General features: G+C 43.7%; 1 protein-coding gene across 4 annotated transcripts in view; it reads right to left on the minus strand.

The window, feature by feature from the left end:
• IQSEC1 (IQ motif and Sec7 domain ArfGEF 1) overlaps positions 1–25,268 on the minus strand; it is a 421,691-nt gene that overhangs the window by 368,783 nt on the left and 27,640 nt on the right. For 3 of the 4 annotated variants that reach the window (XM_063426960.1, XM_063426956.1, XM_063426961.1), the window contains exon 2: positions 8,087–8,143. The exons of the other annotated variant lie outside the window; for it this stretch is intronic. In XM_063426960.1, coding sequence (XP_063283030.1) covers positions 8,087–8,143 — 57 coding nt within the window. The remainder of the gene's footprint in view (positions 1–8,086; positions 8,144–25,268) is intronic. 4 annotated transcript variants of the gene reach the window in all.

The raw sequence follows: 25,268 nt of genomic DNA on the forward strand, positions 1-25,268 counted from the left end.
AATGCCTGGTACATGGTAGCATACCAGAAAAAACTGGTGGCAGGCTGCCAACCACATCAGTCTCCTGAAATTTCATGATCATTAGGTAAGTTAGTGGAGAAATTGGGGCATTTACGGTTAGGATAGTTAGGGGTTAACAGTAAAAAAAAAAAAAACTTTCTAAAAAAAAAAAAACTTTCTAAAAAAAAAAAAAAAAAACTTTCAAAAAAGTTAAAAAATAAATAAAAAGGGAAAATATGCTTATTACCTCTACACTTGGTACAGGCTAGCGAAAAAATGATCCTGTGGTAAGATTAAAAATATGCCTTTTGAAACAACCCGGGGCGTCTTCTTTAGGAAATGGTATGCCTTTGTGAAATAATTGGAAAACACAACCTGCTAAAAATAAATAAATAATCAAAGTGGGGCATGGAACCAGCGTAAACATTCAAACTTAAATGGCTGTGTCTCAAATGTGCCCCTTCAACATTGTGATATACCTGGTAAAGGTACATATTGGGGTATTGCTGTACTCAGATGACATAGCTGAGCAACATATGAAGTATTATACTGCCGTAGCACACATAAGGTTTGCAAAATATATATTACAAACGTGTGTGTGTCAAAAAGGCATGACAAAATGCTTATTACCACTACACTTGGGAAAAATATGCTTTTGAAATACCCTCGGGAGTCCTCTTTAAGAAATGGTATGCTTTTGTAGGGTAGTTGAAATAATGAACCTACTAAAATAAACTCCAAAGTGGGGTATGGACACAGCATAAAAATTCAAAGTTGGAAAAAAACTTAAATGGCTGTGTCTCAAATGGGCCCCTTCAACATCCACATATAACTACAAATCTTGAGAAAGCCTGGTATTGTGGGCGAAACGCGTCAAAGTGTGAACATCTTCCTGCTGCCAGAGGTGGATGCACGTCTGTCAGCATTGTTTGCCAGCCACAGCCTCCTCTCTGTTTGAATATTCATTTTATCAGCGCTGAGATCGGGTGGGAGTGTGCACTGATGGTAACGGCTACCAAGCCTCTGTGTATTTTAAAGTTTATATCGTGGTGTCTTGGAAACGAGTACCACAACTTGCTGATGTAAGGGTCTTTAATTTGGGGGAAGGGTTTTGTCTGTTAACTTGATTAAATTGCAGTATTACCCTATGATAGGTCTTTTTGTATCATTTCAAGGTTAAAAGCCCACAGTGCAACAATGTACCTACAGATGCTGTGACATAGCTGCAAGACTAATCTTAACCCTGTAAAAGATCATCACCCAAAATTTATTGGACCCTATAGCAAGATTTTTTTATGATTATTTGAGTACTACACTTATGCTGGTCTGTTTTATTGTATTTTATTTTATTGCAGTTGGAAGTATTTCCATGAATCCGCATTTATAAGTGTTTTACTTCAGATTGAGAGCAATCACCTAAATTAGGTTTTCAAGTATAGCGCTGACACTTTATTTTGTTGATATATTATGTGTAAAGTTTTTAAGGATCTTTATATGTGTATAGCTACTGAATTTACTCACGTTCTTATTTATACTTAGTTTTATTTACTTTTAAGATCTGCAGTCTCCTATTTTGTCTATATCTATATCCACATATAACTGGCAAAGGTAAATATGGGGGTTTTGCTGGGCTCAGACGATATAGCTGAGCAATATAGTAAGTATTATAGACCTGTAGCACACTTAAGGTTTGCAAAAAATATGCCATTTGAATTACCCTTGTATGTCTTCTTTAAGAAATGGTATGCCTTTTCGGTGTAGTTGGAATAAGCAGCCTGCTAAAATATTTAAAAATAGAATACGGACCCATCAAAGCCATCTATGAAAATTCACCTAAAAATCAGAAATTGACAGGTCTCTTTTACAGCACTGTAACTTCACAAAATAGTGTCTAAGTCATACATTAGGCATATTGTTTTACTCAGAAAAGGTAACGGAGCATACTAAGCAGGGATTTATGACAGTGGCACTTATAAAATGTACAAAATACCCAGCAAAAATGCTACAAAAAAATAATAAAAAAATAACCTTTTTTTCTCCTCACTACAAACTTTGAAATAAATTGACGAAAAAAATGGTGGCAAGTTACGGTATAATAAATGCCTAATAATATACCCTGGGGCAGGGCTTCCCAAACTTTTATGGGCCGAGACCCACTTTTCAAAATGGACATTTTCCGAGACCCACTTGCTTTTAATGCAAATTAAAAATCCGCTCTAGATGCACACAATTGGCACACCATGACAATTACTTTTAGAGGAATAAAATCGGCATACCATGGAAAAAAGCTTTAGATGCATACAACTGGCACACCATGGCAATCCGCTTTAGATGCATACAATTGGCACACCACGGCAATCCGCTTTAGATGCATACAATTGGCACACCATGGCAATCCGCTTTAGATGCATACAATTGGCACACCATGGCAATCCGCTTTAGATGCATACAATTGGCATACCATGGCAATCAGCTTTAGAGGCATACAATTGGCACACCATGGCAATCAGCTTTAGAGGCATACAATTGGCATACCATGGCAATCAGCTTTAGATGCATACAATTGGCACACCATGGCAATCAGCTTTAGAGGCATACAATTGGCACACCATGGCAATCAGCTTTTGTTGGAATTTAGGGTCTGGGGGCTGTGTCCTACCTTTATTTAATTCCCTGGTGGTCCGGTGGGTTAACTCTCCGGTCTGCAGCTCCGCCGGGTGCAGAGCTGCAGACGGTGTGATAGAAGTCTCGCGAGCTCCTAGAGTGTTGCCATGGTCACGCTCTCGGTGCTTGTGAGACTTATCACATGGTCTGCAGCTATGCACCCGGTGGTGCTGCAGACCGGAGCTGCTGGGCAGAATGATTGGAGCGAGCCCGGCGGCATACAGGGCAAGCCGCCAGGCCCCCTCCTGATCAGTCTGCCTACCTGACTTCCAAGTACCGGACGACCCTGGATGTGTGGGTCAGCGTGACCCACTGAGAATCTCCCTGCAACCCACCAGTGGGTCGCAACCCACACTTTGAGAACCGCTGCCCTGGGGTGTCTGCTTTATCAAATGGAAGGCCACAAAATCAGACATAGGACCATCTATGAAAATTCCAACTATAGAAACTGAAATAGCATGGTCTCCTATATGGCATTGTAGCTTCACAGAATAGTGGCAAAGGCATACAATGGGGGTATCGTTGTACTCTGCATATGTAGCTAAACACAATATGGGTTTCTGTACAGGAATAGAACACAGCAGCTTTACGAAATACATATTACAAAAACCTTGTTATAGGTGTACATGCCAAAATAGAGAAAACACAATTTTACTCAAATATTTAGCAGAGATTGGCAGTGAAATTGCTATGTAAAAAGTGTCAAAATAACCTTAGGTGAATAGCCTATGATGTCACTTTATATAAATATATACTTTTGTGGCAATTTTGTTTTATGTGATGGTTATTAAAGGAGCACTATAGGGTCAGGAACACAAACATGTATTCCTGACCCTATAGGGTCAAAACCACCATCTAGCCATCCTGGTCCCATCATGCCTCCCTAAATATAGTAAATCTTACTTGTATTCAAGTCTGGAGCTGCTGGCTTTTTGCCTGTTTCCTTTAGACCTGCCCATTGCCTGCTGACATCAGCAGAAGTGGTATCCTGATCCAATCACAATGCTTCCCCATAGGATTGGCTAAACCTGACAAAGAGGCAGATCAGGGTCAGAGCCAGCACAATTCAAACACAGCCCTGGCCAATCAGCATCTCCTCATAGAGATAAATTGAATCAATGAATCGCTATGAGGAAAAGTTCTGTGTCAGCATGCAGAGGGTGGAGACACTGAATGTTTGGATGCATTGTAGGCAGGTATGACCCAGGAAGGATCTCTAACATACATCTGATTGAAGTTATCACTAGGCTGTAATGTAAACACTGCCATTTCTCTGAAAATATAGTATTTACAGCAAAAAGCCTGAAGGTTCTACTCACCAGAACAAATTCAATAAGCTGTAGTTGTTCTGGTGACTATAGTGTCCCTTTAAAGAGATATTAACAGCAACATTTGGAAAGGTTCCCACAGAAATTTGATGAAAGGGTTAAACTCTGTCAAGATAAATCATAAGCTAACAAACAATCTTGTACATTGAAACATCATATATCTTAGTTCTGCACATGACCCTACCTATTACATGCCCCATTAAATAAGCTAAGGAACAATGATTGCCTGTATGCTTATATCATGCTCTTTGCACAAGCCTTTACATGCTGTTAAGTAATAGTTGTCAATATTTGATTGGTAATTAATGAAACTCTCCCTAGATGGACACATTAATAAATAAGTGCATCTTATTGATAATCAGATTAATATTTAGTTCACTATCGGTTTCAGCGTGAATATATTATTTAAAATATTCTACTCTTTGGAAGTATCCTTAGAAACATTCTGACTAACCAATGGTAATGCTTCATCCTTAATATTAGACACTACAACAAAAACAATGTAAAGTAGGAATTTGAACAAATATGCCCAATGCTGGTAGCTTAAACAATATTAAAATTATACATTGCCTTTGCAACCCAGTACAAAACTACACCTAAATCAAAGGACTATTAATACTGCAGTTAAAGCAGAGTAACAATTACAATTATAATGCAAACAAATATAAGATTAACTGTTATGCCCAACAAAATAAAATATTTTGAAGCAAGAGATCAAACCACCACAAATATGATGCAAAAATAAAAGACAAAAGGTCTCTCAATCTGACAGCTAAAGTTGAAAAAAAGGGGGATTTTGTTTATTTAAAGCTGCAAAATCCAGAAAATTTTTGTAAAATATGCATTGATGAGCTCAGAAATTAGTAATTCTCCGGTAAAATATACACTGTGAGCACATATAGCAATTGTAATACTGTAAAATATACAATATTTAAAACTATGCAATACTTGTAAAATCTATGCGCTCTTGAATACGGCAAAATGTACACTGCTGAGAGAAGAGTGGTCACACAATATGCACTGTGAAGCACAGATAGAAGTCACAATACTGTGAAATATACACTGCTGAGTACAGAGAGTGATCACATTGATGTGCAATATAACAATGCTCAACGCAGAGAGCACTTGCAATACTGGGAATATATGCTGCTAAACACAGAGAATTGTCACAACACTGAAATGTACACTGGCCAATTACTTATCACAAGGGAAATATGCCCTGTGTTTCTGGTGTCCACATAAGCAGGATACCAGAAGTAGAAAGTAGGACAGCGCTGGTAATTGGTGTTGTACTTGTGTGGGAGGTTGAGATGTTGTATGCATTTGGATACTGCGTGTGTGTCTGTAAAGGCGGCTGTTTGTAGTGTAGTGTGTATTAACAAGTCTGAAGTCTCTTTGTGGTGTACTATGTGTGACAAGTGCTGTAGTGTGCATGTGTGTCCACATGCTGTAAAGTATGTGCCTGTCTAGGGATTGTAGAGATTGTATGCGTTTGTCTAGGGACTGTAGAAAGTGTGTGTTTGTGTCTAAACAGTGTAGTGTATGTCTAGGGATTGGGACTGTAATATAACTGTACAGGTATTGTAGAGTGTGTAAACGGGTATAGGGGCGTGTGTGTGTGTGTGTGTGTATATATCCATTGGGACTCTAGCGTAGGTGTTTGTTAGGGGTGGTTGTGTGGGATGTGTATATGAGCTGTAGTGTGTGTGTGTGTGTGTGTGTGTGTAGTGAGCTGGTGAGGAAGATCTTTGAGTGCTGGCCTTGCATGTACTAGCCCAGGAGATCTTTGATCTCTCCAGTCAGCCTGGGCTGTGGCCATAGAGGCCCAACAGATGGCCAGTCCGGGCCTGGCTGTTGAGCATAAAAAGAGTTCACAGTTCTAAAATGTACACTTCTGAATGCAGACAGCATTTTCTTTTGAATTAACTTTTCCCAAGCCACAGCAACAGACCTTACAAGGTGCAAACAGCCCAAAGTTGCATGAGAGAAAACAGTTAAAACTATATAGTGGCCACTGCTAAGTGAAAGAACGGGATCCACTGGACCCCAGGTAAGCCACCCTCCAGGAAAAGGTAAGAAACTGGAGGGTGGTTATCAAATTTTGCATGAGTGTCTGACTGTGTGTGTGTCAGCATGTCTGGCTGTCTGTGTGTGTTAATATGTCTGTTAGTGATGTGTGTATGCATGTTTCAGTATGTCTGTCAGTGTGTCAGTATGTCTGTGTGTTTCAGTATGTGTGTGTGTGTGTGTTAATATGTCTGTCTGTGTGTAAGTGTGCCAGTATGTCTGTGTGTAAGTGTGCCAGTATGTCTGTGTGTAAGTGTGCCAGTATGTCTGTGTGTAAGTGTGCCAGTATGTCTGTATGTAAGTGTGCCAGTATGTCTGTATGTAAGTGTGCCAGTATGTCTGCCAGTTTGTCAGTAGGTCTGTGTGTGAGTCTGTCAGTGTCTGTGTGGTTCAGTGTGTATGTGTGTTTTAGTATGGCTGTCTGTGTGTCAAAATGTCTGTATGTCTTTCAGTATGTCTGTCTGTGTGTATGTGTGCCAGTATGTCTGTGTGTGTCAATATGTCTGTGTGTATGTGTGTTTCAGTGCCAGTATGTCTGTGTGTGTCTGTCAGTACATCTGTCAGTATGTGTCTGTGTATCTGTATGTTGTCAGTTTGTGTATATATATATATATATATATATATATATATATATATATATATATATATATATATATATATATATATATATAATGTGTGTGTCTGTGTATATATAGTCAGTTTGTGTATATGTATGTGTCAGGTTGTGTATATGTGTGTCAGTGTATCTATATGTAGTCAGTGTGTGTACCTTTATATCTGCATGTATGTCAGTGTTTGCATCTGTGTATCTGCACGTGTCAGGTTGTGTATCTGTATGTTCTTGTTGTGTGTATGTGTGTATCTGCATTTGTGTCAGGTAGTGTATCTGTGTATCTATATGTAGTCAGTGTAGGTATCTTTGTATCTGTGTATGTGTATCTGTATATCTGTATGCCATTGTTTCTGTTTGTGTATCTGCATGTGTGTCAGTGTGTGTACCTGTTGTGCCATTGTTTGTATCTGTATGTGTATCTGCATGTGTGGCAGTGATAGTATCTGTGTATCTGCGTATCTGCATGTGTGTCAGTATGTGCACCTGTATGTTCTCATTGTGTGTATCAGTGTATCTATCTGTTTCGGCATGTGTGTATCTGTGTATCTGCATGTGTCTGTCTGTGTGTGTGTGTGTGTGTGTGTGTGTATCATTGTTTGTATCTGTATGTACTCATTGTGTGTATCTATATGTAGTCAGTGTGCCTGTGTATCTGCATGTGTTAGTTTGTGTATCTGTCTGTATGTGTGTCAGTGTATCTATATGTAGTCAGTGTGTGTGTTATTGTTTGTATCTGTATGTCTGTATCTGCACGTGTCTGTGTATCTGCATGTGTATCACAGTGTGTGGCAGTGTGTGTATATGTGCATACATCTCAGTATTCAAACACACTCCTGCATTGAAACATTAATACTACATGCAAACACACCTCTGTGTTAGAAACACCAAAACTTTATAGGAACACTCCCTGCATACACATAAATACATGCTTCCATTCAAATGCCAGCGCCACATACGAACACACCCCTACATTCACACAAACATACTCCATACAAAACACACTTATGTTTAAACACACAAACACTGCTCATTGCTAAATACAACCCTGCAAGCATGGGACAATGATAGACCCCCAGCTGTCAAAGCATTGTTGGAAGTGTATGACAGATGGGGATCTACCGTATGGCCACCCTTGCAAAAGTGGGGCCCAAAATAAGCATTGCACCAGTACCCTTTCTAGTTTAGTTCTGCCACTACATTGCAGTGGAAGGCGTAACTGCATGCCAGGGAGTGGGGTGGGGAGCAGGGGGCCCAAGTATATGCTTGCCCAGGGTCCAATTAATATTAAGGACGACCCTGTGAATGGTACACATGCGAGTGTCCACACTCAAACTGGAGAGGTTTGAAAATGTTCCTCACAAGAAATCCAGTTTAGTTTATTACTACTGATAACATAGCATTAAACTGACTCTACCTTAGAGGATCGATGGAAATACCACTTCTGTTTTCCAGAGAAGTTCGTGGGTAATAACTAAAGAATGAAAAAAAGAATGGAGAAAGTTCAGGGATATTTTGTTAATATATTCAAATGCCAACAGTACTTATTTTCGGGATATGCTTACATTATGTAAATCTAGTTGAATAGTTATAGTGACATAGTAATATAGGCTTAAAAATGAATCAAATCAATCAAGTCTAACTCACACTTATCTGTTTCTGTTGTTGATGGGTGGGAGCGGGCAATGTACTCCTTCTACTATAACTACCACAGCAAGCTGTAGTGCCTTGGGTGATGGTTTAAAGAAACTTACTAGATGTCTATGTAAGAGTTTAAAGCTGATTATTTGTTTCTCATTGCTGGATGAGTTGAACATTCCTTGAAGATTTACTGCTGTGCATCACTGTTAAATACTAGGGTGTTGCTTGGTGTGCCCTGTCTGATATTTTATAAAACACCAAAAGGGATGTTTTCTAATATTACCATTTAATTCAGACTCCTTTAGCATTGTGGCTAAGGTACCCAGAAGCCACTGTTCCCCTTTAAATGGTGCATGTTCACATTTGATGACATGACTGTGTCAAGTTAGTGTGCACACAAAGAAATAAAAAGGCTGATCAATGTGTCAGCTGCAAAGTCAGACACAAGACAAATAACAGCTTAGTATGCAGAAAGATTGTAAGGATCTGAACCCACAAGTCTGCTTTGCACTTTTGCACTCTTTGTACTTTAACTTTATCCCCAATACATGAGCTGCAGGCAGGCAGAGATATCTCATAAAATATTGTGGCTCTGTCAGACATCCTTACCTTTCCTCAAAGGATTCTCCTTGTATTCCAATCCATTCTTCTTCTTTTTCTCCTTTCGCTTGTAATTTTATTTTATTTTTTTGTAAATATTTATAGGTTTGTCAAAAGGTAGCATGTGAGCATAGCCTGGTAAGATACTGAGACTCGTAGGTCTCTCATGTACTTCAAACAGTAAAAGTAGTATTAGAAGATGCATGGGTAGACTTGCAGGTCTGTAAAAGTAGAAAGAATCAGGAGACTCGCAGATCATATTAAGTAACTTAAGTACCAGGGATTCATTTTTTTCCATACATGATGTATTTTCCTCTGAAAAACTTCCTTGTATACTTACCTCTGATTCAATCTTGCAAGACTTGTCTGTCTTCCACTGTTTATTGCACATGCCCAGAAACATCTCCCTGAGTCACCATCTAAGGCATGCGTGAGATCGGAATCATGGGGTTAAGAAGAGAATAAGGTAGTAAGCAAACGTCAATGTCAAGCTCCAAAAGATGACACTAAATAGGAAGATCTGGTGCCACAAAAGTATAAGACTATTTACAAGACAAAAAGGAGGAGCAGAGATTTAAAAAAAAAAAAAAATCTAATTAGGAGTCTAGGATTTTGAAAAAGAGTTGGAAAAAAAAAAAAAAAAAAAAACACATTTGCTGATGACTCTATAAGTCAGTCAGAGCCATGAGGGAGATTGGGTCCAAGGATGAAATGCTGCCCCCACCACCAAAACACACCCACATCCATTATGTCATGCAGTATCTGTTTTTGAGTAGTGCATGGGTCATCAACCTGGTCCCTACCGCACACTAGTGGGCGTTTCAGGATTCAAGGTGAGCGGTAGGGATTTCCTCATTTTGAGAGATTGGGCGGGCGGGTCCGAGCCAGCGGTACCCGTGCAACAGGGTACCGCCATCACCATTTGCGGCCCCGGCCGCTGTCCAAGGGGTCCATCGGGTGGCCCATTCTGTCAGGGACACCCGATGGGTGTGGATTGTAAGGGGGCCCGGTCAGCGCTTGGCGCTTTAACAGCGCGACCAGGCCCCCTGTGATTACAACACATGCTGGGAGGAAGTGACTGCACGTCACTCCTCCCAGCTAACACACAGACCGCGCTGGAGGAAGACCAGGGAGTCAGAGTAGGAACTCTGACTCCCATCCATCTGAGCCACCACTGGACCCCAGGGAATGTCACACTCCTGCACCTAAAAGGTAGGAAACAGGAGGGTGACTAAAATAGTCTGTGTGTGTTTGTGTGTATGTGTGTGTGTCTTTGTATATATGTCGTGTGTGTGTGTATGTGTGTCTTATGTATGTGTCTTTGTATGCATGTCTTATGTTTGTGTCTGTATGTATGTATGTATGTATGTATGTATGTATGTATCTTGTGTGTGTGTGTGTATATGTGTCTGTATGTGTGCCTGTCTGTTATAGTGGGCTATAGTAAGTAATAGTAAGTTGGCTACCTAGCTCAGCCTTCCTACTGGGCATTGCTATAAGGAAGGTTAAAAAATAGAAAAAAGGAAAAAATAAAAAAAAGTGGGGAGGGGAATTGAGGAGGGAGAGGTGGGGAGGGGAATTGAGGAGGGGAGCTGACGCACAGATGAGAAATCATATTATGAGTAAACAGAGAAGTGGTCTGAATATCACCAAAAGAGGAGACCTTTGTTTGTTCCTTACGAAAATCGAACCAAATATCAAATATTTAGTCTCGCAGTATCAACCTCAAGGATTTCATTAATCACTAGTAAAAGTAATTTCAATTTACTTTATTGTTTTCTCATTAACCCCTTAAGGACCAAACTTCTGGAATAAAAGGGAATCATGACATGTCACACATGTCATGTGTCCTTAAGGGGTTAAACTTTATAAAGTTAAAAAACATTATAAACATGACATAAAAAGATAAATGTACGTACATTTTTTTTTTTTTAAACACCCTCCTTTCTAAAAAATATTCTGCACTTGCGTGAAAACTGGTGCGCGGTAAGGGAAATGTTTCCATCAAGAAAGATGCATTAGTGGGCGGTAGGTAGAAAAAGGTTGACTACCACTGGTGTAGTGGATGCAGTGTGTGTGTATAGTTATTACATGTCCATGTGGGTTATCATGTTGGAAAGACGGACCTTACACTTTAGGACCGGATAAGAGGACATCGCTCTGGAATTATGACAGCCTTCTGAGACCTACATACAGAAAAACTGGTGGCCAAACACTTCTTGGCGATGCAACATCGCTTACCTACATTGAGATTTATTGCCATAGATCATGTCCCGCATTTGCCTCGTGGCAGTGAAAGATCCAAGACTCTTCTGCAAAGAGAGGCATATTGGATCCATCGGCTGGACACTGTGGCCGCTAGAGGCTTAAATGAAAGGCTGATATACTCCATGTTTTTGTGAATACCCTATTCATTTTTTATTTTATTAGTCCAAATTTAATAGTTTAATTTGTTGCATCCATATTTAGATTAATATGTACACAAATATTTATCATTTCACATTTTTCTTAATCCATTTCAGTTATTCAAGCATCTTTTTCTCCAGACTGTTGCATATGCTGTCAGTTAGCAATATACAGTATTCTCACGCTGCAAGTATGTGTAAATATGTATGTAGTTTCCCCATCCTCGGAGGATATAATGTAATTTTGGTCTATTCGACCAGCAGTCTGTTTTTTTATTTTATTTTTTCCAAGCATACAGCCTTATAAGTATTGAGTGTATAGATCATTCATATGCTGTATGAACGTAGTAGTTGTGCTCCATTCCAGGAGGATAATGATTTGATCTCTTGCCCTTTGGATATGTGTCCAACTGATAACAGTTTTAATGTCTGCAACAATCTGATCATTTATTTAATTTTTGGAACCATGTATTTACACTGACTGCTCTGTATCCCACTATTTGCAGTTATTTAATGCCTTATTAGCTCTATATTATAATAAGCAGCCAGAGATCTTGCATATACTCTCCCGCAATTGTCTCTTGAAATGACCACGTTTGATGAGTATTTTGCCATTAGAACATATATGATTAACATTCCTTTGTAAGCAAGATTATTTTGAAGCAATTAACATGTCATATTATGTCCATTTGCTTGTAAAGTTATTATTAGACTCCAACTCCGATTATAATGCAAAAAAATAAGTTCATCCATATAGCAGCAAGTTAGGTGACTCAGCTTGTCACGTATTGTAGAGCTGATTGTCATGTGTCTCACTCACTGTCACTTTCATTTAACTTTTTTTCCATAATCTATCACATTTTCACTCACTGTTTGGGTTTCCCATGCTGCTATTTAATTATGCATAATTTCACATTATTCTTGTCAGAGGATATAATTTATTCTATATTAATATACACATTTGCTCCTCAATAGTTATTTCCTCCTACTGTAACTCTCCTTCACCCGATTGCATTCACATTCACTCCTTTAGTTGATGGTAACCAAGGTAACCATGCCCAACCATGCTGGGCGTCCAACGGCGTGACGTCACAGGCGGCTTCTCAGCACTTCCGGGTGGTAACAGACTGTGGGACTTCCCATTACTGATTGGTAACTCATTTTTATATGCACTATTTAAACACATTTTGCACACACATTCAGTGATCTTGAGAAAGACCCGGTAGGGTCGAAACGTTGATCTATCAAACTGTATGTAACCTGTATACAATAAATCAAATTTTTCTAATTCAAGACCTATGAGTGCCTCCTGGATCACTTCATTGTATATTTTGGATGCATTGGGAGTTTTCCGTATGACATTTTTTAAAGGAGAGTGCCAAGCTACCACAAATAAATAAATAAAATAAAATAAAAAACACAATCATTAATTAATATATAGTCCTAGCAGAGAGCACTCAGGAGTCTTCATAAGGTAAATTCAAACTGCTGCTTTATTGAACAAGTACAGTGATTAACAAAATAGTCGACGTTTCAGTTTTTAGTCTATGCAGACTTTTTTCAAGACATACACACACACACATATATATATATATATATATATATATATATATATATATATATATATATATATATATATATATATATATATATATATATTTATTTGTGGTCGGGGCAATATTGCCATAATGGTTACGGCATAATTAGCAATACACATCTTAGTCAATAGCACCAGTCGGTTGTTGTGTGCCGGAACTGACAATGCAGTAGGCCTGTAATAAAGAGGGCAAAAAGAAGTGTACCATAAAAAAAAAAAATGTAAAAAAATTTTTTTTGGTTATATATATATATATATACACACACACACACACACAAACACAATACCTCAATGTTACTTAGATACGACACAAGATGCCTGATGAATCCCTAACCGGGTCAGGTATAGATAATGTATAAGAGGATGATGTCCGGCTGTGATTCGTGGAGTAGTCCTGGCTCTAAGGGATGCTGGACTATCTGTGTATACTCGGCGAGATAGAGCTCAGACCTGCAGAGGTGTTGGGTAGAGATGGTACCCCAGTGATTTGGGAACTCGAGACATACGATTTATACAAAGCCACCATTAGTATGATCCATATAACGTACCAGCAGGCTAGCTATTGCCAAGTGGCAAAGAATTCAACTAATGAAGGTGACAGGTGAGGCCCTGCTAGTTGCCAAGCGACATGTGAGGCTCTATCTATGAGTTGGCCCGAGGGGAGGTAGAGGCCACTGAAACCTAAGTAGTGGGGTGATGGCCTCTCGGTGACTACTAAAGCATAAGATAGAATTTGAGTGACAGGTGAGGCCCTCCCAATGCAACAATGCGAGGCAAATAACTATGCGTTGGGCCGATGGCGTCGTCCTCCGAGTATGAGGGGTACTTCTGAGTATGAGGATGGGTGTTGGCCTCGCGGGACCACTAGACTATGGCACAGAGACCAGAAACCTACCATAGTGGGCACTTAGATCCCTAACAACCAGCACTTATCTGCTAATAGGGGACCTCAGCGTGGGCCAGATCGTGGACCCAATCAGACTGGAGTCTGAGGACGTATGCCTCTGAGTGGGCCGAACTGTGGATCCATTTAGAACCGTGACCGGGAACGTATAATTCAGAGTGGACCAAAATAAGAGAAAGTAAGGCAAGACAGGCAAACGCTGCCAGGAAGGATGAGCTCCTTGGCAGGACAACAGTTAGACAAGCATGTCACCCAGATAAGTGAAACCGGGTATAAACCATAGAGTAGGAAAACAGGAGAGTATAGGAACATGGCAAAAAGAAGTACAACATGTGCCCAACCTGGAAAAGACAAGAGGTGCAGAACCATCCAGCGATTCAGGTCAAGGGACAGAGACCCAGTAACAAGAGCATACCAGCGAGCACATTAGAGGCGCAAGAGAGCGAACCTCAACGCCAAAAACACCAAATAAGTTAAAGGGACAGGCATACACCAGACAGTAAAACCAAACGCAGAATCATAACAGGCAATCACACCCTACGGAGAGTCACTAGAAATAGCAAAATACACGCAGCCGAGTCACACATACCCGCAATACAAGGTCACCCAGCTATCAGTACAGTAAGTGACATACTGTAATAATGTAACATGTGCAAGAACTAAGCACCCATAACAAAACCAGATTTTGAAACGGGAAAACATAATGCCTCCGGAACATACAACAAGCAAAACCAAACAGCCTTTGTTTTTTTTTGTTCTTTACAGGTCAGTGATTTACATGAAAGGTTGTGCCCTTCAAACTTTTTTTTTTTTCCCTTCTTCATACACACTTCCTGTATCAAAACAGAAGACAAATCATGGGGGAATAACAATTACACACCATATGGGAATACATCACATACACAGAACAAAAGTTTATACCATTCGCAGGCTGCATGACTTAAACGCCCCAGAGGTCCGACCAATAAACAGACTGGCGATGGCAAACCAGCTGAGTTCGACGCTAGGGGCAGACACCATACCAGCAGGCCGAGCACCATGAGAGTGGCAGACACCATACAAGCAGGCAGAGCACCAGGAGAGAGGTAGACATCCCAGCAAGGGTACAAGAGGTCAGCCAAGGCAGGTAGTGTACCCAGGGAGCCGTGGGCGACAGCAGCCGGCATGCCATGCTTGGCCCAGGCTCGGTGGGTACTTACCGCCGGTGTGTGGAGAGTGACCGCTGCAGGCAAGAGGCGCAGCCAAGTGCAGGAGGACCAGGTGAGCAGGAAGGGACCTGGGCCCCCGTATCAGATGGCATGCCAAGAAGCACCCAGCAAGCAAACACACTTAATAGAGAGCAAACCTCATGAAACAGACAGGCGCTCGACAGCGGCAGGAAACCACGATGGTACAGGGAAACCACGTGGGAGGTGAAGGTCAGCGGTCGGCAAACGTGAAGAAAAGCGGGCAGCAAGCCAGGAGACTGGACCACGAGGATACAGGTAAGTGGGTGAAAAGAACAGAAACTGTATATAAACATTTATAAAACATCACAATGCACATGCACTGAGCCCAATAAAATGAGGTGTTGGAAGACAGAATCAAAACTGGAACAGAAGCCTCTAGAATGCCACAGTGGCTAACCGGCTACAGGCCATACATAATACATAGGAAGACAGGAGATATTAGGTATACATTAAAAAGACCTACACCTCAAATGCTTAGGAGGATGATAACTATTTCTGCATACACTGCTGGCATAGAAGCTTAGAGTTGAAAGTAAAAGGAAATGCTAGAATCTCTCAGTAATATTAGCATCAGATATAAAACTACATTGCTTAAACTGAACATGAATGAATGAATGAATGAATGAATGAATGATGTTCCCAATGCATGTAGACCGTGCAAAAAAAGTCTGGGTGGTGTTAGAAAGTGAAGGAATGCAAAAGCAGCAGACAAGAGAACTGCAGGCTTAGCAAGCTGTTTTAGATTATACCCCAATACAAATTACATAATTAAATGCATGCAAGCTGTCCCTTGGGGTATATCTACCAAATAATGTTGGCCCAACGAGTACCTGAATACACAGATGGCAGACAAACATGAAAATGTAGGGTGACTAACTGAAATGCATATGATACAGTTTTATGAATTTGAGGTCATTTAGTAAGAAGATTTAAGACATTTAGAAGATATTCCCCTGTACAGAAATTAAGGAATTTTACATTTATGTGTACAGAGAATGTATATACAAGTTTATATTTTATTTCTTTACCACATGTATAGGTCCAGGTTTGGGCCTGGCATAAATTTAGACAATCAGTTGCAACACCCAGCCACATAATTACTAAACAATGAAGATTTAAAAAGTGCATGAATACCCAGGACAGACAAAGAACACTTTAAAATGTAGAGAAAGAAACATTAAATTGCAGGGTGACTAAGTAAAATACATATGATAAAAGTCGATATGGCCTAGTGTGTGCCAGATACAGTAAGCTATGTATGAATGAAATAGGCTGAATTTGCATATAATTTGCCATGTGCGAAAGGTTGAACAAACAAACTTACGGTTTTGTCGTAACAACAACAGTTATAGAAGCCAAGGCTGGGCTGGACGTAGGCAGTGCCCTCTGAGCTTCTAGTGAGGAGGCTGTTCACTAGAATGAGGCAAACAAATACTTGAGTGGTCCACACTAAGCCAAGACCAGCTTGTTTGGAGTTTAGGCAGTTTGTGTTGATGACCTTTGAACTGAAAGTAGATGGTTCTGTACTGAACCAGACAATCTCATCAGCCTGCAACTCGCCAGGCCTTCCATAGTGAAGCCCTCCTACAACTAAAGGCCCAGCCTTAAATATATATATACACACACATAGGCGTGCGCAGCCTATTGCACAAACAACCGTCGCGTGTATGTGTGTATATATATATATATATACATATATATATATATATACACACACACACACACCCCTAAATAGTTAGTTTAACCCTATAGTGTCGGGAATACCTGTTTGTGTTCCTGACACTATAGGGTTCCTTTAAAGATATGCTAATAATTTATCCATTGCAATATTTAGGTGGAATTAAATCCTTTCCTTAATATCTCAGTCAGCAATCAAAATCTTTGTAGCAGTTTAAAAATAAACAAAAACAAAAAAAATGGATTCTCTCTGTTCCTGGTTAGAAATGTAAAATGTCCTGTGTGCAATAATATTTATTTTGATGAACGGTTCTTGGCATAAAAGATGAATCATCTTCTGCTTTATCAGATCAGCTTAGACCAAAGAACCATGGTGAAAATGCTCATAAGCTGTTTTTCATATTACCAGCGAACTGCATCCAGGGCATTATAGCACCATAACCACTGTAGCACCCAACAGTGGTTATGGTGCCTAGTGTCTCTTTCAGTCAGGGTAGGCACCCACATAATCCCCTCATCTAATGTTGGATGCTGCCAGTTCACAATTATGGCCCTTCCCCCCAAATAAATACATTCATAAAATATGTTAGGCTACTTATATATTGTACCAGCATTATTAGAATTTTTATTAATTTACACATTTTTTAACTTTTTGACAATGATACAATGAACATTATATCGATGTGATGACCGGACAATTGCTAGGCTTATTATGGAATTTACAGTTTCAAATGTTTATTGTAGTTAGTAAGTAAATTAAAGTCTTTCATTTATTTTTCATTACAATAAACATTTGAAACTGTAAATGCCATAATAAGGCATGCTGCAGGATTCAGGAAGGGAGGAGAAATAAACTGTACCTGCCGTTCTTGGAGTAGACGCTGCTGCACTATGACCCGGCCGGGCCTTACCTCACCCTAGCGTTGCCATGACTCCGCCTCCGCGTGACGTCACGTGACGCACCACGTACACTACTTGGGAGGTCTGGAGGAGGAGCAAGTCCATCCTTCACTATGCGGCGATACCGTTTGCATAGTGAAGGATAGGATTGGAGGATAAAAGATGGCAGTGCAGCACGGAGGTGGCAGAGCCTTAATTTTGAGGCTTGATTAGGGTGTGCCCAGGCACACCCGGCACATCCCGTGCGCACGCCTATGCACACACACACACAATATATATAGTTATTATTGTGAAGAAAATAGACTGAGTTCAGTATTTTCTTCTGTGTTCGTGCTTTTCTGCAGCATTTTGTTAATTTTGGATTTATTAGTTCGGTAGTAATATTTTATTTATTATTTATTTATTTATTAATATTTTATTTTTTTTGTTAATCAGGTTTTTATTGAACAGCAATAAAAAAGCAAAGCAGGTGGGCACGCAGGCCCTCAATTATTCAGTGTCAGATGAAATACAAAGATTATTAACATTGATGTCGACCTGACAATCAATAGAAAATTAGTGTCGCTTTTGATAGTATTTATACAGGTATATTTTAACAGCATATATCCTTTCATACAGTTCAAGTGCGTTATCGTATCCCACATGAGGGGGTGATGGAGTGGTGCGTGAGAGAAGTGTCGTCTAGTGTTGTGTTAATATGGTAGGTATGGTGCGTGTGGTACAGAGAGGGTCTCATGCCCCATAGTGAGTGGTAAGTGTCGTGTGAGTGCCGCTTGTATGGTAGCGTCGATGTGTGCGATATCCCATAGATCTCTGTCATACTGGAGTCGCTATTATTGGAATAGCGTATGTGTGTGTAGGGTTGAGTGCCATTGTGTGATGGGTATTTAACAGTCACAGTATAAACTTCGGTGGGCACGCAGGCCCGCAACATTAGGATTTGGACATGATGCAGTAACACGAAGGAGAAAAGCTATCGTATCATCCAATGTCAACAATAGTATCATCTCCCACAATAATGTAACATTTACAATTTACCAAGCGTGATCTCCTATGTATCCCTGGTGTGTTTTCATTCTCCCATCGGTATGAAGGTGTCATAGTGTTTGAGCGGTGTGTAGTTGTCTATTAGCTCTGACGTAACTGTGAGGTATTAAACCCCCGTTTTTAGGGAGAGTAGGTCTTGAGAGCACGGACTCGTGATGGAGCGCAGGCGCGCGGACCCATCCTGTGAGTGATATATGCCTTAATAAAAGTTGTGAGTTAAGGTTCCGGGGTTTCTCGCGGTGGGCCATTCGTGGTCAGTGTGATGTTTCGGTATACTCGATGTGTCCCCGAGGGCGAGCTATCTCGTTGTGCGCTATGGAGTGAATGTCTAGTGCCAACCCATGTTTGCTAAATCTAGACCTCTATGGTCAGTTCCAGGAGTGTGCTATCCCCTATTGCGCAGTGCTGCCGCCCTATATTATTGTCTACGGCTGGTGGCCGAGTTTGCGTGTGTAGCTCCATGTGTTGTGTCCCCATGTGGCTCTATGGGTAAGTATCAGTATAGTGGTGGTGTACAGGTACGGTTCGGATCCCGGGACCAAGTCTGGGGGGGGGTTGTGGCGTGGTTGAAGCATACGAAGGCGGACCCCTATGGTTCTGAAGTTATGTTACACGTCTGTGGGATACTATTGTGTCTGTACCCCTCCCTGTGGTCGTCCGGGTTAAGTTCCTTCAAGTCAGTGATGGGAGCTCGTCATGAGGGTGGCTTTCGGGGTCTCCAGGTTGATGGGGTGTCCTTCTGTGTTGTCCATGTGTCTAGTGGTGTGAGTCCCTTCCTAGTCAAATTTTTGTGAGCAGGTGGAGGGTTGGTAGCCATGTCCGTCAGTACGTCACGGGGTCTGGTATCCCGGTATATATAGTGGCTATTATGGGGGCCGCGCCACCCCATCAGCTCCCGGGCCCCAGCGCACCCCCCCCCCCTTACTGCCCCGCGCGGAAGACAAACCACGGCGTCCACATTTCTGTGTGTTTTGTCATCCTATCCATCAGGGTTGCCTGGACTGCCTCGGCTGCCCGAATGTCCTCCACCCTGTGGATCCATTCTTCTCGGTCGGGGATGTCTGTTTTCTTCCAGTACAGTGGAATGAGTGATTTGGCAGCGTTCAGCAAGTGTCGCAATATAGATTTCTTGTAAGCGGGCAGTGGTTGTGCAGATATATGGAGTAAGGCCAGTTCGGCCGACCACTCCACATCGTCCCCGAGGATCGTCCGGATGTCAGATTCGACCTGGTTCCAAAACGGGGCGATGAGCGTGCATTCCCACCAAATGTGGAAGAGCGTGCCCCTCTCCCCCGCACACCTCCAGCACATTGGTGAGGCATCAGGGAAAATCCTCCTGAGCATGGCCGGAGTCCTGTACCACATAGCTAGCAGCTTATAGTTCACTTCTTGATAATGTGAGCTGGAGGAGCTTTTGTGCTGCCATATGAGGGCTTTGTCCCATTGTGTTGGCGAGAATGTTTTGGACATCGCCTCCTCCCAGCGTCGCTGGAACGTGGTATTCTCCACGGTAGGGTCTGTCAGCAGATATTGGTACAGGCTCGAGATGGCCTTTCCCAGTGTCTCATTGCGAGAACAGAGGTCCTCGAACCAGGTAAGATCTCTCCGTAGTTTATCTTTGTGGGGGAGGGAGTCATAGAAGTGTTTAAGCTGCATGTATCGAAAGATTATCATCGGAGATCGCAATCGTCCGCCCAGCAGCGCGTCTAGTGTGTCTAGGTTGCCGTCATGAGTGACCTTGTATATCGGGATGTATGTCATATCTCCGATAAAGGACCAGGTGTCGGTTGGTAAGCCCCCCCCTATATCTGGGTTATGTGCTATCGGCAGTAGGGGGCATGGGGTCGGGGATATCCGCGGGTCCTCCCTGAGGGTTTCCCAGGTGAGCAGAGTTTGGGATACTGGGTCTTCATCATGTTGTCTACCGTTTCTAGTCGCTCTCCTCCGCCATACCGTAGCCTTCAGCTTTGCGGCGTTTCCCTCCTGATCCAGGTGTACCCACTGCTTAGGCGAGTCCGCGTCGTGCCAGTCCAGAATTCTTTGTAGTACTGCGGCCTGGTGGTATTTTCTGAAGTCCGGAAGCGCCAGACCTCCCCTGTGTCTGGGTCTGCAGAGGAGGTCATGGCTTATTCTGGACTTTTCTCCTCGCCACACGTATTTAATAACCATTGTCTTTAGCGTCGAGAAGAACGTTGCCGGTAGTGCGATTGGGATCGTCTGAAAAAGATAGAGAATCCGTGGTAGAACGTTCATTTTCAGCACCGCGACCCGGCCATGCCAAGTGATGTGCGGGTATGCCCATCTTGCCAAGTCTAGTGCGATTTTTTGGAGTAAAGGCTCGAAATTACGTTGGTAAATCTCCCCTGGGTCTGTGGGAATCCAGATTCCGAGGTATTTCATTGCTCCCGTGCACCAGCGAAACGGGAAGAGCGACTGAAGATCCTCTTATTCCGTTACGGGCAAGGTGATATTTAAGGTCTCACATTTCGCTAGGTTAAGCTTGAACCCAGATATTTTGCCAAATTTGTCGAATTCCGCCAGTAGGCACGGGAGTGTGAGCCTCGGTTGGGAGACAAAGAATAAGAGGTCATCCGCGTACGCGGCCACTTTGTGTTCCGAATGATGCCATGAATAGCCGTGAATGTCAGGGTTATCCCGGATCGCCTGTAGAAAAGGCTCCAAGGAGAGGGCGAAGAGGAGTGGCGAGAGGGGACAACCCTGCCTCGTCCCGTTCGTGATGTTAAAGCTCGTGGTCAGGGCTCCATTTACGCGTATCGCTGCTCTCGGTGAGCTGTACAGGGCAGAGATCCACGCCAGTAACCTCTGCCCCAGCCCCATGTGTCGGAGGGCCTGGATCATGTAGGCCCAGTTAACCCTATCGAAGGCCTTCTCTGCGTCCGTGGACAGCAGTAGAAGGCGCTTCCGATATTTCCGGGCATGGTGCTGTACAGAGAACAGGCGTAGTGTGCTGTCCCGCACTTCCCGGCCCGGGATAAATCCCGTCTGGTCTGCGTGGACAAGACTCGGCAGGAGACGCTGTAGTCTGGATGCCAACGTTTTCGTGAAGAGCTTCGTGTCTACATTCAGCAGGGATATCGGCCGGTAACTACCGCATTGTTCTGGGTCCTTCCCAGGTTTCAGTAGGACCGTTATTGTGGCTGATAGAGATTCTGCGCCAAAAGTTCCCCCCTCCGCCACCTTGTTCACCGATTGTGTTAGCCAAGGTAGTAATATAGTGGCGAACTTTTTATAATAGCCCGTAGAAAGCCCATCCGGGCCCGGTGCCTTCCCTGTTTTTGTGTTTTTCAGGGCAGCCGCCAGTTCCTCTGTGGTGATTGGGTCGTCTAGTGTGGAAGCCGCCTCTTGGGTAGCCCGTCTCCCTACGTGCTCCTGTAGGTACATTTGGGCTCTTGTTGACATTTCCCTTCGTTGGGTCGGGTTTTCCTCTGAGTGTAAGTTGTATAGTGAGTTATAGTACGCCCGGAATTCCCCAGCTATGTCCTCCGGGTGTTGGGAGACTCTGCCGGACGTCAGGCGAAGTTTCCTCACCTGGGTGCGGATCACGTCGCCCCTCAAGAGGCGAGCGAGGAACTTCCCTCCCTTATTCGCGTGGGTGTAAAAGAAGGATTTCGACGATTGTACTGAGCGGAGGTACCGTTGTGTGAGAAGGGCTCTCAAGTTCCGCCTGGCTTCCATCAGATCTCTATAGATGGCAACCAACTGAGATCGCTTGTGTTGTAGTTCCAGGCGTGCAATGATGTTATAAAGTTCGGTCATAGTTCGTGTGGCCTCTTTCCGTTTGCGGGTAGCAATTCCGATGAGAGAGCCGTGAATGACACTTTTGTGGGCCTCCCACACCGTCACTGGGGACATATCTCCTGATCCATTCTCCTCAAAGTAATGTTCTAGCGCCTGAGAGATCTCATCTCTCACTGAGGGATCTTGTAACAATGTTTCATTAAGGCGCCATGTCCGAATTGCCGGTTTAAAAAGCGGGGATTCTAGCTCCACCTGGACCGATCCGTGGTCTGACCACGTCGCAGGGTCTATAGAAGCCTTTCGTAGTCGGGATAGCCCGTCTTGTTTGATTAGAATATAGTCGATCCTGGAGTAGCGATCGTGTATAGCAGAGTAGTGGGTGTAATCCCTATCGTCCGGGTGCATGGCCCTCCAGCAATCGACTAGTGTGAGCTCCCCCAAGGATTTGCGGATGGATCTGAGCTGTGTTTGCGGGATGCAGCAGTGGCCGGTGGAGGAGTCTATGAGTGGTTCCAGGGGGACATTGAGGTCTCCCCCCACTATTAGCGCCCCTTCGGAAAATCCCTGTAGTTTACGTAGCGTGTTTCTAAGGAACATCGCTTGCCTGGAGTTAGGTACGTATATAGACGCCAGGGTGTACACTCTATCGGCTATCACCCCCTTCAGGAAGAGGAATCTTCCTTGGTCATCTGTCAGTCTATCCAATTCTCGAAACCCCAAGTTAGCCGCGATCAGGATAGCCACTCCCGCTCGGCGAGCTAACGGGTGATTATTGCAATAACTTAGAGGGTATTGTGCATTGCGAAGCCTAGGAACAGCTCCTTCTTTAAAATGCGTTTCCTGTAGTAGCGCTATTGATGCGCCTTGTCGACGCAGCATCCTCAGGAGGTGGGTGCGTCTTTCCGGGATGTTCAATCCCCTGCAGTTGAGTGTCAATACAGACATGGGAGCGCTGCGGTACGCCATGTTGTCTCCTCTCTAGGGTCGGGCTCAACCACTAGGGGGGCCGCCGAGCGACACCCAGCCCCGATGCGGTGGCGCGGCCCAGGTGGGTTGTGAGTCTCTGTGTGTCTAGTGTTTTATCCGTAGGTCACCTGCACTGTTTTGTGTGGGTAAGGGTCCAAACGTCTCGTCTGTTTCTGTCTGCAGGTGTACCGGTCAAGCAGTTGGCAGCCGGTGTCCGAACCAAGTACCTGTATGTGTTGTGTGTGAGAGTGTGTGTATTAGTGTATCTGAGGAGTGAAGTAAGTGGGAAAGGTAGGTAAAAGTTAAAATGAGGGTGGTCCGTCACTACCCCCCTCCAGGGTTAGTCCGGGGGGGCCCGAAGCCATAGGTAGGATATTGCAAAATCACCCTTCAGCCCTCCCAAAATGCAGGCAGTCTCGGATCCCACCCGTTGGCAACCCCAAGTATGGCCTCTTATGAACATAAGTAAAAAGGGGAAGGGGGAAAGAAAGAACGGAGGGGGGAGTAGGGTGAAGGGCAAGCGATAGCGAGAGCCAGCCCGCCAGAGCTCTTGCTTGCCATGTCTTATGTCGGAGAAACAGTACCTGTGTAACAGGGCAGTCCAGAAGGGGACGTGTTTCTAATGTTGTGCTCAGGCCTCATGGTCGTGGTTTGCATGCTCTCGTGGTGAGCGGCCTCTGCGGCGGCGGAGTGCGCGTTGCGGTCCCCGGCCTGCCCCCAGGGGACCCAGGATCCAGTCCGGGATCTGCACAGGAGGGAGATCCAGCGTTTCCAGGAAACCGGGAGCTTCTTCTGGTCCGCGGAGTGGCACCCAGCCATTCCCGTGTCTCGCCAACAATGCGAATGGAAAGCCCCATTTGTATGGTATGTTGTGGGACCTGAGCAATGCGGTGATGGGCCGCAGTGCGCGCCTTGCTTCTAGGGTTGTTGGGGACAGGTCATTAAACAGGGAAATAGGTGTGCCGTGAAAGTCCCATGTAGGTTGCGCCCTGGCAGCTTTCATAATGGCATCCTTCGTGGCAAACGAATGGACGCAGCAAATAATGTCCCTCGGGCCCTCCTCGGCTGAGCGAGGCCTCAGGGCTCTGTGTGCTCTGTCATACCGAATTTCCAGCGGGGCATCCCCAGGTAGGATCATCCGGAAAAGTGCAGTTAGGGTGTCTTCGATGTGTTCCTCGCCCTCCGCCTCCGGCATGCCGCGGACGCGGATATTACATCTGCGGCCACGATTGTCAAGATCTTCCACTGCTCTGCGCATTTGTAAGAGCAGTTCGCCTTGTCGGGATAGGGCCGTGTCGATTGCCGCTTGTCTGGTTGCATGTGTCTCTCGGGAACGTTCTAGCTCCTGTATCCGGGTCCCTTGTGCGGAGACCTCCGTCCGGAGGCCCGCTATCTCGGCCCGAAGAGCATCCTGGATTGTAGTGGTGTGGACCAGGAGGTCGGCCTTCGTGGCCATGGATGCCATAGATGCCGCAATCGTGCGGATCTCCTCACCGATGCTCTCTAGGGTAGAAGCTGGGGGATCTCCCTGTGGTTGGGGAGCGGTCGCCATCTTGGGGCCTCCGGCCTCTCCTCGTGCGTCTGTCGTTGTAACTAGGAATCCGTCCATCGGACCTAGGGATTGGCTATTCTGCGTGCCTCTGGGGGTCCCGGGAGGGTCACCCCGACGATTACGACCCATAAGAGCGAAAGTAAGCTTATAAAAAGGGCTTTAGGCGGACCGGTGGAGCGGAGCTCACAGTTTATGCGTCCATCCTGGTCGACGTCCAAGCCACGCCCCTCCTATTAATATTTTATTTATTATTTTACAACTTTTTTTAAAACTCTTTTCACCAGCAGGGGAGCGATCACATGGCCCTTGGGGTCCTTTTTTG

The sequence above is a fragment of the Pelobates fuscus genome, chromosome 7 (assembly GCF_036172605.1).
Source record: "Pelobates fuscus isolate aPelFus1 chromosome 7, aPelFus1.pri, whole genome shotgun sequence".
Lineage (NCBI taxonomy): Eukaryota > Metazoa > Chordata > Amphibia > Anura > Pelobatidae > Pelobates > Pelobates fuscus.